The sequence below is a fragment of the Lissotriton vulgaris genome, chromosome 2_1 (assembly GCF_964263255.1).
Source record: "Lissotriton vulgaris chromosome 2_1, aLisVul1.2, whole genome shotgun sequence".
NCBI classification, from domain to species: Eukaryota; Metazoa; Chordata; class Amphibia; order Caudata; family Salamandridae; genus Lissotriton; species Lissotriton vulgaris.
This window is the reverse complement of record NC_141687.1, coordinates 1,197,119,838-1,197,132,824: the sequence shown is the minus strand read 5'-3', so window position 1 is coordinate 1,197,132,824 and position 12,987 is coordinate 1,197,119,838. Positions and strand designations below refer to the sequence as shown.

Genomic DNA, 12,987 nt, shown 5'->3' with positions numbered 1-12,987 from the left:
GTGTGCAGTAGGTGTGTTGGCGCATGATTGGCTGAAGCAGGCTGGGCCTCCCCCCACCAGGCTGGCTCCACCCCCCTGGGGTGCGTCCAGTGTCCCTGGCCTGGCCAGTAACATGAAATTCCTTATAACCAGTTCTGGCTGGTTCTCTCCCTGCCTGCCCCTTTGGAGACAAAGGAAGCTCCTGTATAAAAGGAGGGTGGGCCCTCTTCTCGCTCTCTTCTTCTTCCTGCTTGCCCTGACTGGAACCCTGCCAGGGGCGTGCTGCTGTTTGGGCTCAGGGTTGGCTTGCCTCCCTGGGCCCTGCCCAGCTCCTGGACTCCTGATGACCTTTCCTTGCTAGGAGCTGCTGTGCTCCCCCTGAGTCCTGGACTCTTTGCTGGACTTTGCTGCTTCCCTTTACCCTCTAGCGCTTGGGAACGCTCTACTTTCACTTATAGCGCGAGGAGCGCTGTATCCCTGCCCTAGCGCTTGGGAGCGCTGGATCTTGTCCCCCCCCCCACCTGAAGCGCGTGGGTGCGCTCCATTGTTGCTGCAGCGCTGAGAGCGCGTTGCTTTCCACACCGGTGCCCACCCGGTATTGCCCCCCGTCCTTTCCCCAGAGTTCACCGCCGCCGGCCCGGGACCTTCGTAAGGCCCTCCCCCTGGCCGCGCTGTGATTGGCTGCCGGCTCGGCTTGGGCTTCTGACGTCTCCCCGGGCCGCGCTCTGATTGGCCGGCGGCCCGAGGAGCTGCTGAGAGACGAGGGAGATGGCCGGAAATGAAGGGGGCGGCGGGAGCCTACTCCGTGCCCCTGCGTCCCCCCACGAGTGCTGCCGCTTCCCCCCCGGACCCCCGGGAGCTTGAGGGGGCCCCGGAGAGCGAGGAGAATCCCGCGCAGACCCGGTGAGTGCCGCGAAGGGGAGGGGGCGTCGGGGCATATTGTCGGTGCCCGCCCCTCCCCTCCAACGACCCGTCTGTTGCGCCTTTGGGCCCGTGGGGCCCCCGGTTGCCGGGTCCCCCGAGGGGGACCCCGCCTGCCCACAGCTTGGTTCGCGAGCCCCGAGAGGCTCCACCGATGTCCTTGCCCTTCCGAGCCGACGAGGCTCGTCCCCCACAGCATTCCTCTCGAGCCCTGAGAGGCTCCACCGGGGTACATTGTCCGAGCCTGCAAGGCTCAGCCCCAGCTCATTTCTAGAGCCCGAGAGGCTCCACCATCGTCCTAGGGCCGAGAGGCTCCACCATTGTCCTCGAGCCCCAAGAGGCTCCACCGTTGGCCCCAGTCCCTATGAGCTTGCAAGGCTCCGCCCACCATTTTGTCCTCGAGCCCCGAGATGGTTCCCACGTTGCCCTGGCTTCTCGAGCCCAGAGAGGCTCCTCCATTTGGCCCATTCCTCCTGAGCCTGGGAGGCTCCACCCTCATCCATTGCTCCGAGCCTGAGGAGGCTCCAACGTGTCCTTGCTCCTGAGCCCCGAGAGGCTCCACCACGTGTCCCCGACCATGCCGAGCCTGCGAGAGGCTCCACCATTGCCCCCCCTGTCCCCCCGAGCCTGCAAGGCTACATCCAAGCCCCTCAGCGGCCCAGCACTTCGTGGGCCGCTGCCACGTTTAGGTTTGCCCCGGGCCCCTTGCAGCCCACTCTGGACATCGAGACTCTAAGGCGCCCTTGCCCCAGGAAGGCCATCTGGCCTATGGGGTGCTACTGACTAATATCCAAGTGATGCTAATAATTATTATGTGTTGCCCTGCTGATGGGGGCCTCTGTTGTGTTATGTACCTTGTCCTCCCCTCCTGAATACCCGATGTCCCATGTATGTGATCCCTGGTCAGAGTGAGTTCTACTGCTAGTTCTAGGAAGCTCCCAGTGGATATGTGATCCATCATGTTCATACCCCAGGCAGGGGCCCCTTGGCCCTACCCTGTACCTTCTTCCTTGTAACCCCTGCCGTGCCTCGAGCACATTGTAAAGTGTATGTTCCTATGTGTCCTTCTTAATACAAAGACTATTTTCATATATACTTGGTGTGGAGTCCCTTTTGTGGGAGGCCCGGGATGTTGTTGTTGGTGGGTGCGTGCGCAAATGCTTCACACATGTCCTCCGAGATAGGCCTGACTGCCGCGTTACCTAGAGGGTGAGCAGGGGTCGATTTTACATAGGGGTGGTGGTCTCTGACTGGCTGTGGCGCAAGCCCTGGCCGGCCGGGGGTCCCATTTCCTACACCTCTCCTACAAGGCCATCACCCATTCACCCTGAGGCTATAGTTGGCTGGGGAGGGGGAGAGTAAGTGAAAGGGGCTTGCTGAGGGCCTTTTGTTGGCACCTCCGCTCCAGTATCTTTCTGGCCTTGGTTGAGGGGGGGGGGATATGTGACTATTGCTCACATAATCGCTGCCCTTGGGCTGAGTTCCAGCTGTATAAAACTACAATAAAAAATAACCTGCTGCTAGCTGATGTTTTGAGCTTCTACAAAGGCTGGAACATAATAATGAAAGAGGATTCTTTATACATTCATTAAAACGTCCATATTCCTTCTTAACATAGCTTTTCTGCCTTTGTTTAGTTTTAACTATCATTAAAGCAGCTTTAAACAACATTTTAAACTCCTTTCACCGTACATACACTGTTTAAAGGTGTTTTTTTTTTCCATTTTCATACTGGCCAGGACATTAAACTGCCGATAATGCCAGTAAAAAAAAAACAGCCAGATGGCAAACATAGCCAAATCAGGAGTTGTGGCCCTTGGACCACTTTATTTCACCTACCTCAACCGGCCAACATGCAGTGCTTCTAGTTTTCACCAATGTTTCTGGTGCTTTAAGCTTTAAAATGCATAATTTATCAAACATTTATCTAGAAATGATCCCAATGAGACTAGCCAAATGCTGATTCGTCAACGGTTGTGATCCAGAAATGAGGTCCACTTTTTTGGGGATTCCCGGGCCGAATTGGGATTCCAATCCGAACCTGGCAACCATCCATAACACCACGAATCGACCTCTTTTGAATGTGGTGGAATGACTGTGGTGACACAATTTTGGTCATTTTCCATCTGTTCTCAGTGCCGCCAAAAACATCTTTCAAAGCACATTTTCATCCCGGGGAAGGTCCAGCCACTACACCGCTCATCCTTATTTACAGCGCATCTTCACTAAAGCAGCTAAAAATCAAAGCCCTGGCCCCTCCCCCACTTTGATCCGGTAACAAATTTGGCACGGCGATTGTGTGGGTTTAGGGAAATTCTTGACAGTCTTGTACATCTATGTACAACAACACGTTAGGTTTCCTGCTTAGAGTAAAATAACACAAAATGTATGATAACATTTCTATTTATGGCTCCAGCAAACAAGCTAAACATGAAAGTCACGAGCCACAAGGGAGGACGTCTACTTTCCGTTACAAGTACTCTGCAGCATCGGTTCAAATCTTCAGTTATCTGCAGAGAGTTGTGTTCTGTTACCACAGGGATCATCCAGTGGTCCCGGCCTTGTTCATTTAAACCCAATGGCCGCCAAAAGGTTGTCTTTTCCTGCCATGCAGCTAAATACAGAAAACATTGATTTACACCTTGCAGCACAATTGCTCCAAAAACTGCTGCTGACTTGGATGTTATGTTTTTGAAGGTTGTATCCCCTAGTATGCTGTGATTTGTGTGTGTGTTATGTGATGTTTTTATGACGATCTCTGTGGTATTATATATTGTTGTTTGTTAGGTGTTGGTGTTTTTTTTATGTTGTGATTTGTATTATGACTTTCATGCTTTTGTTGTGAGTTACGATGTGTTAATTGCAGGAGGCTTACACTGGTTATATTTGGGGTTCAGTTAGCAGAGTGTTAATTGAATATCTTAGCAGGTTTGATGCCCGGGCCAGTGGGACCCGTGTGTCCATGTGCCAGAATATGGGCAGTACCAGTAGTGGGAATATGGAATGTCCTAATAAAAAAACATGAGTAGGCTCTTGCACTTCTTTTTAAATAACAAATTAAACACTGAGTGCACGAGGTTTGTATTGTGCCCATTGACCTCATTGCCTCTTTCTGCACCCAAGAATATGCTTCCAAAGGACCTCACTGAGGTAGTGTGAGCCTCATGGGTGCAATAATCATTCAGTCATTCAATAACTCCAACCTTGAGCCTACAGCAGGGAGCTAATCCACCCTACATTTTTTTTCAGAATTTCCACACAAGAAGAGCTTCTGTGGAAGTAATCTAAGGGGCATGAATTTACAACGGCAGTGCTCGTCCTCTGCCTAAAGCCCCTATGCTTTCCCACCATGTCCTACTCGACTGACCACTCACCGTGTCCGCTGTCCAGGAAGTCTGTGATGATGGCAGAACTGCAGCCAGACCAGGGGTTGGCTCGGTCAATCTGGATTAATGTGGGGGACATCATGTGGTTCTCCTTCAGCTTCCCAAAGACCTCTTCGCAGGCCTTCACATTGTCATGTGGCATGTTGAACACGTGACCTGGCGGTGCAAAGAAAGCAGCATGAGTGAGGCATTTATCACAGTGGACAATAAGGTGAGAAAGCCCTGGTAAATGTGCAAAGCGCAAAGTACAAACAGTAATGACAGATTCCATGAAAGAATACATTTGATTCCATCAAGCGAGATCTCCCACTTGTGTACTGAAAACCTCACAGAGACACCAAAGGCTTTTTCTTTACTCCATAAAAACATTTGCATAAACAAGCTTTGTATAATCATAATGCCATTTCCTATTCTAGCAACTGTCTCAGTGCTGTGATCACAACCTATTACCCTACTCTACTGACATACAGTCTTGCTCCGTCCATTTGCAAAGCAACCCCCACGAGTTTACCAGATATCTTTGATCTCAATTCCAGGGCTGGTGAGGACCATGGCCATCCTTACTGTCCACTCTTGTTCATTCTTTACCCAATATGGGTAGATGTCCGCCCACAAGGGTGTGGATACAATGCTATTATGACCTGTGTTAAAGAGATTCTTTAAGATGGCTGACTAATATTGGTCTCCTGAGAGACCATGTTCGAGCACAGTGCAAACAGTGAGTACCTTCTCGCTTGGGGACAGGGGATTTACCAATGAGAATCCACAGCTCTTGAACACATGTAAAATAGGTGCTTTCCTATGGGATGTACGTCGTTACAACACATGCTTTTACAACGCATGCCTTTACGACGCAACTTTTACAACGCAAGTCGTTACAACGACTTGCCTTGGGGGCGCTGGATAGTGAATAGTTTAATTTACTATTCCAACTCCAGTCCCCATGGATAGTAGGGAAGGTGTTGGATAGTAAATTAAAACTATTCCCTATCCTAGAGCGCCCCCCAGCGCAAGTCGTTGTAATGACTTGCGTTGTAATGGTTGCGTCGTAAAGGTACTTCGTTGTAAAAGTTGCGTTGTAAACGCTATTCTCCTTCCTATCACCACAAAGCCGGTGTGGTAGAGAGCTTACATTCTGTGGTCTGCGTTTGCCAGTAATATCCCAAAGTATGGTTTAGGAGCGCCCATTCACCTTCAGTATTCTGTCTGGTCCTATTGCAGCTGCTTCCTAGTTCTCACACCTTGCTGGTATCTGCTTTTGTCCATTGCAGTGGCCAGTCACAGTCAATTATGCACTTTCCTCTTTCATGGAAACTGAAACAAATCCCTAAAAAACACAGTGGGTTTCCTGCATCACACACACACGAAAACAAATCTCTGTTGAGTCACCAGAGGTCTCAAATGAGGGGTTCATGCTCAAGACCCAAAACCCTTCACTATCACTTGACATGCCAGCTAATCATGCAACCAGCGCACGTTCAGTCAGATCTCAGTGTCTTCAATGTTCATTATGCAAGTCAATACAGTGATGGAAGAATGAGCTCTACCTTCAGGGATAACTCCAAAAGCACAGATTTCCAAGAATATTGTCCTTCTCCTTGGGCTGGCTCACTCACGTATTGATTATTGCAGTATATTATAGAGTGATTTGAAGGTCTATATTGCAATTGTTCTTTTATTGCCCTTTGTTGACATTCTGTCCCTCTCCCTTCTCCTACTCACTCTTTTTTTTACCTCCTCTCCCCACTTGTTTTTTTCTACCTCTCCTTCTCTGCCTAGCCCTCTCACTCCCTACTTTCCTGCTGCCCTTTGTGGAAGTGATTTCTCCATTAGAAAAATTATACTTAATATAGGTTTTGTTCAGTTAGCATAACCATCCATACAAGGCATTCGACTGCGTAGATCACTCCATGCTATGGGAGACATTAGTGGACATAGGCATGGAAACACAGATCATAACATTCATTAAAGAACTTTACAGGGACGCAGGGGCTAGGGTAAGATATGGGAGGGACGGTGCATGCTCTAGTAAATTTGATATTAAAAGAGGAATTAGGCAGGGGTGCATCTTGGCACCCTTCCTATGTATCCTGTATAGTGTAGGCCGCTACCTTAAATCCTTCCAATGCGATTATCCAGCAGTGGGAGGGATTTCCATCCCAATCCTCCTTTACGCGGATGACGCTGCAATCATTTCACGAACATTTATCAGTCTCCAACGGGCAGTCGTTAAATTTTCCGACTACATGAATATGCGGGGGTTAAATATCAATGTCTCTAAGACATACTCCATGAAATGTGGCACCTCTTTAAAAACTAATAAGGCAATATTCCTGAACGGGAAAAAAATTGACAATACTACCAGCTTCACTTACCTTGGAGTAAACTTTGATAGCAGGGGTAACTGGAATAAGGCAGTACAGGCCAGAAACCTAGCGATGAGCAGAGCAAAGGGAGCGCTTATAAACTTTGCAAGGAAGGTAGGGGGTCATCCAGTCAGGGAACTGCTACAAATATACAAAGCCAATTGTTTCCCCACTGGCACCTATGGAGCGGGCATCTGGGGTTCTGTTAAAACCGACCAGATACAACGAACAGAAAACAAATTTATTTGTTACTTGCTTGCAACACCAAAATCCATGTCTACCTTCTTCAGCCATAGGGAACTGGGTATTGCACACACAGAGGACATAATTAAATCTGCCCCACTCCTATTGTGGCACAAGATTTGGGTTACCCCAGAAACAGCGTTTAACAGAGAGGTTATCATAGATTGCTTACAGTTAGACAGAGCCAGAAACATCAAATGGCTACAACATGTAAAAAGGATGGCAATAGACATTGGTCACACTGAATATTTTGAGAACCCTACGTGTAGGGAATTAGTCCCAAGACGGGTTTTGAAAAAGATGATCCTGGATTTTTTAGATAATTGAAGATGGTTGATTGTAAGAGAGAAAATGACTGCTAATTTGGGCCGGGATTTTATCTTTCACACTGGCATACAGCCATACTTATTGCTGGATCCCAGTCCTTACGCCAGAATGTTATTGACCAGGTTTCGGGCTGATACATTTTATCGCCTAATAACATTCCCCAACAGTAATGATTGGTCAAAAATTTGGGAAAATGCCTTTGTGACGGGCAGTCACAGCAATCAAATATGCACTCGATCCTTTTTTGTAAATTTATCGAGGCGCCAAGGAAACTTTTTCTAAAACCAATCTTATAAACTGGGGCATAAGGGGATGTCGCGCAGCATACTACAAACTAAAACAGATGGAAACACCCCTGGAGGTTATAGCAGTGGCTTCTTACCTAAGAGTCCTGATTGCCCTAAGAAAGACTATGTAACCTGTGAGAACTGTTGAGCAAGCAGACGACCTGTATCGTGAGCTGTCTTTTAACATATCCTTTTTTTACCTAATTCATTGTTTTAAATCTCTCTTATGAATTATAATGAATTTTATCTGTTCTTAAAATTTGTGATACTGGACCGATTTTATTTCTAGTAAGTAATAGCTTTATTCGATAAAAACATATCATAAAAGCATTTTTCACATTTTTAAAAAAAAAACATTTTTAACAACAATCTTCAACATAAAAACATTTCATATCCGGAACAGCATATTGGGTAGGGGGGATCGCTCACTGGAGTAACAGTTTTCTTGCAGTTCTTAGACGCCAAGCCCAACCCAAAAATTTTGCCATACAAGTTGCAAAGAGGGGTCTAGCATCTGTACGTAAAATGCGCAAGGCTTCCAAGTGAGAACGGGTTCCCAGACACCTGCAAAGGGGCTTCAACCACCTACGTCACTACATTCGAACAACATGTGGGACACAGATTCTACCCTTAGAACACAAAAGGGGCAATAGGGTACAGTTTGAGCGGGCGGTTTCCAAGTGGACGTGAACTCACATAATGGAAGCACCCCCACCCTAAACTTAATGTACAGTGCTCTGTCCCATGAGCTCTGAATGGTGTCTAGATAAGGTTCCCTTAACGGTGACTCTTTGACCAACAGAAACAGAACTACAGATTTACAATGATTTGTACTTCGGGCCCTCTCATTGTCTACCCATGCCCAATAAACCTTTTTTAGCTGTTGTTTCGGGGGTGCAGATTTATTGGCCCAAGCCTCTCCTAGGCCTAATTTGTAGAGCAGCTTTTTTACCTCCCTGAGCCAGATGATCTTATGTGAACCCGGTAATGACAAAATGTCATTCAAAGCTTCTGCGTAGCTTCTTAATTCCTGCACATTCCAGATTCTGGACCATAACAAGAGTGGCCGTAGTTTCGCTTGGTCGCAGATTGCCCGGGTACCTGCATCTAGCAGCAATGGGATCGTTGGCGTGCTGTGGGGCAAGCCCATTAGGTCTTTGTGGAAGTTGTTCTCAAGGTGGGCCAGAGTGTCAACTCTGTGAGTGCCCCACAGCTCAGCACCGTAAAGTGCCGCGCTTACAACCCTTGCCCTATAGATATCTAAGGGAGCCCCAATAGGTTTTGATGATGAGGCTCGCTGTTCCTTGAGCAACGCACCTGCCACCCTTTTGTGGGTAAGGAAGACTTTTTGGTGGTGTGCCTTCCAGCTCATGGTGTCACTGATGCGTATACCCAGGTAGTCAAATTCTTTGACGCGATCAAGTGGGACAGAATCTAGGACCGGGGGATAGACAGATTTTTTAGGCGGGTTAAGGACTAAAAACTTAGTTTTACCTATGTTTATGGCCAAACCCCTGCCGTCACAGAAGGATTGAAAGCTGGAAAGCAACGATTGGATGCCCATTGGTGATTTTGAAATTAGGAGGGTATCGTCCGCGAACAAGAGTGTTGGGATTTTCCTTCCAGCCAGGGTGGGTGCATCTGATGGTTGTTGTAGAAGATGCTCCACCACTCCGTTAATGTAAAGAGAGAACAGAGTGGGGGCAAGCACACATCCCTGGCGAACGCCTCTGTCCACGGGAATACGAGATGTTTTCTCTCCCTGTGTACCCCATCTAATTTGGGCGAAATTCCTATCGTGAAATTTTACGAGCAGTGACAGCAAATAGGGAGGGAGGCCTAACCCATCGAGGACGTTCCATAAAAGCGCGCGTGGTACCAGGTCGAAGGCAGTCCGCAAGTCAATGAAGACTAAATACAGACTGCCCCCTCCCAGCACCACCACTTTCCAATAGATCATTAGAAGGCGGAACATCTGCTCGATTGTGCCTGTTCCTGTTCTGAAGCCCGCTTGGAGATCTGATAGGATGTGATTTCCATCTGCCCACTCGATGATCCTGCCCAATACCACCTTCCCTGCTACCTTTTGAGAAGAGTCCAATAAACTAATTGGACGGTAGTTCGCTGGGTCGTCCCTAGAACCTTTTTTAAAAATAGGTACGACCTCGGCACCCCTCCATGAATCAGGAAAGACTCCACCCAACATCACTTCATTCAAAAGCGAGGCAATTAATCTACTCCAAGAAGATGGGTAATTCTTGATTAGGTCTCCTGGGATTCCGTCAGGACCCGCTGCTTTGTTCGAGACAATACATTGGATTGCTCTCTCTACTTCTAAGCTGGTGAATAGGCCCTCGTAGCACGGGAGGTTGATTGTAAAATTAGGCAATGAACCCGTGGGTGGGCAAACTAGCTGGGGGGGGGCCTGGGGGAGCGGAGTACAGTTGTGAAAAGTGGTCAAACCATACGCCCCCTGTAATGTTACAAGTTAGCTGCTGGTCAATGGGCTTTTCCCTAGACCTTAATAGGTCCCAGAACCTCTTGGCGTCCTTCCTAGTGCTAGCCTCTACTAGATCTCCCCAAAAGTTAAAATCATGAACCTGTTTAGCTTCGAATGTGTTTTTTTGTAAAATTTTCTAGCAGCCCTGATAGCAACTGCGTCTTTGGACTTTAATGTCACAACAAGTTCCTTCTTAGCTTCACGACATTTTGCAGTATACCACTTGTCTGACTGTTTAGGCAAGGTTTTCAAGGGACCCCTGCGAGTGGTTTGGGGGACAATAAATAAGTCACTCAGTGCCAGTACAGTCTCAGTGAATAAAGGTAGGATCTTGTTATCAGTTAGACTTAAAGTGTTCATCCGGGGCTCCACCTCTTCCAAAATAGTCCCGGCTTGGGCCATCCTTGTGTCATTGGCTAAGACTTTTGCCCACTTTAAGCGCCTGCTACAGTTTGTGGGGACTAATTCATGGGAGGATTTCCACTTATGACCGGGTGGGCCTTGACTTCCAGCCTGCCAAGGAGATGAAATAGATAGCGATAAGGGGTTGTGGTCGCTATCACCCGACACTATAACCTCCATATCTAGGTGATGTTGCCAGAGATTGTAGTTAAGCATGATATAATCAATCCTAGACGTATGGTCTTGTCTGTTATAAGTGTGAGCACCCATATGGTCAGATTTGGATCGGCCATTTGTCGGTCGCAAATTATGCTCCATACAGAGGGCATTGATCTCTATAGCGTTTTGCGACCATTTGGAAATCGGGTCAAGATTCAAAATAGGAATACCTCTCCTGGTGTCCTCCTCAAAAGTGTCCAAGATATCTTCACTGGCCAAGGGCTCAAAACAGCAGTTTTTATTTCTGTAACACCAGATTAGAAAATAATGATGTTTTTTTTTTTATAGGAACATGTAAATATGTATACCCTGAGGTTTTTACCACAATTGTGTGATGGTGCTGATATTGACTTGATTTTATTGTATGTATCATATGCTTGTGCTTTTATGATTTTGTCGAAAAATCGAATAAAGCTAAATAAACTAAACTGAAACTGAAACCTTCCTAATTGTTAACTGAGTTGGAGTGTCAATACTGTCTCCCCCGTAGCTGGCTCTTTCTTTTCCATTTCCTACATATCATCAAGAATACTTTATTTGGATTCTTGACCATTAAAGTTACAGATAAATCAGCCATAAAAACCAATATTCATCAACACTGCAACAAGGTTAGAACATGTGACATAAACGCATACTACATCATATAGGCAAAATGTCTTCTTTTATAAAAAAAATGATACAGTAATAAAAGTTTTAAAAGAAAATATAAAGTTCCACCAATCACAAGCGAATTAATAATTGTACAAAGGTACACGCTAGTGAGATTACCAACTTAAATGATTCCTGCATTAATTAATTGGATTCCGACTAGCAATGATCCCAAAGGCCTGAGTGATTGATCCAGGGGTAGAGTTATCTCACAACAAGCTGCTCACTCCTGCTACTGATCCTGTGGGCCTAGAGATTGTTTCAAGATTTTATCACGTTTGAGCAAGAAATTGAACAAAGAGCGTGAGGTTCCGTGACAATTGTAAGTGGTGTTTTCGACTCGCACGAATATGGTCGAGTCTGGTATCTATGAACCGCAAATGACGAGTTTAGTAAGTGTGCGCAGTTTCGCTGTGCTAACTTAAACCGTTCGTTTGTTATGTGGGTTTTTCATCTGTACCCACGGGTTCCATCTTAGATACGGCATCCATTTTGTCTCTTGCCCTCAAGTAGCCAGCGAACGGACGCTGTCCGCTTCGCGACCCTGGGACTCCCAAGATATTTGCGGAAGACACATGTTCTTTGTAAGTGTCTTTATGACGAGGGGGTTGCTGCTGTAAGGCAGATGGCGCCGCTCGAGGCTCATCTTGCCGCACGGACTTATTGTCTCAGCCGTGCATCTCATTAGGCACATCCCTTTGATGCCTGTATCTCGTGTTTCTCGATACCTCCCCTTTTACACCCTTTCCGATCTCCCCACTGTCTCCGTCTTCCTCTGCACCTGTCTTCGTTCCTATTTCGATCTACTTTACTGCTGACTGGAATTCGCTAATGGTGGGAAGATGGGTTTTTACAGTTGGGAACCGCCAAATGTTTCCGTACTTATGTTCCGGACCTTGTGTGTTTCAAAGTGACCAAAGCGACCCCTCTGGGGGCTAATTGTGGGAACCGGGTTGTAAACTTTTGTGTAACATGTTATCCTATGGGTAAAAACTGTATAAAAGGAGCGATCCACAGAACCAATTTGAAGCAGTCTCCCCGAACTACACTCGATGTACTTCCTGTGACTTCTGTGTTCCCTGCAGCAAATAAACCTTGAATCTTTGACGCCGAAGGAAGTGTCCCGTGTCTCTGTGACTTGTACGCCGGAGCAGGTTACCCACGAAGGTTTCAGGTGTTGTGCCCTGGCACCGCTGGGTCCAAAAGAACCCAGTCCTTCAGTTGGCGCCCAACGTGGGGCTGCATCAGTGGTACCGGTCCAAGCCCGACGATCGTGAGGAACTTCGTGTGAAATCTCCGAGGGAAGGTGCACCCCGCTTCATCGATCCTGTTGTCGAAATAAGTGGCCCGAAGACTTTTCCCGCGAAGATTCCCGCCTCCTGACGGCTGCGACGGACTGCTGCCCTGACTGTAGACCTGTTTTGGCGCCTGGCGTAGACCTTGGTATAGCGAGACGATTGACGGGCCTTCCTGAGGACGCCATCGATCTTTGAGTTAAGTATTTGTGGGTCGCTCCCAGAGTTTTTGGTTGTTGACACTTTAGCGAGTGTCTTTGTTGTAAACGCTGTGTGAGTGTTTTTGTCGGTGACACTTTGCTAGCGTACTTTGTTGTTGTATTGTTTGACGACTGCAGCCGCCAAAAACCGAGGGTTTTGTTCTTTGCTGGGACTTGGTAAATCCCGTAACCCTTGAAGTTTGTGGAACTCGGC

General features: G+C 47.3%; 1 protein-coding gene across 1 annotated transcript in view; it reads right to left on the bottom strand.

The window, feature by feature from the left end:
• The window catches only part of ADAMTS15 (ADAM metallopeptidase with thrombospondin type 1 motif 15), a 358,149-nt gene that overhangs the window by 125,187 nt on the left and 219,975 nt on the right, over window positions 1-12,987 (bottom strand). Inside the window, exon 3 of the mRNA XM_086956926.1 lies at window positions 4,275-4,442. Coding sequence (XP_086813052.1) covers window positions 4,275-4,442 — 168 coding nt within the window. The remainder of the gene's footprint in view (window positions 1-4,274; window positions 4,443-12,987) is intronic.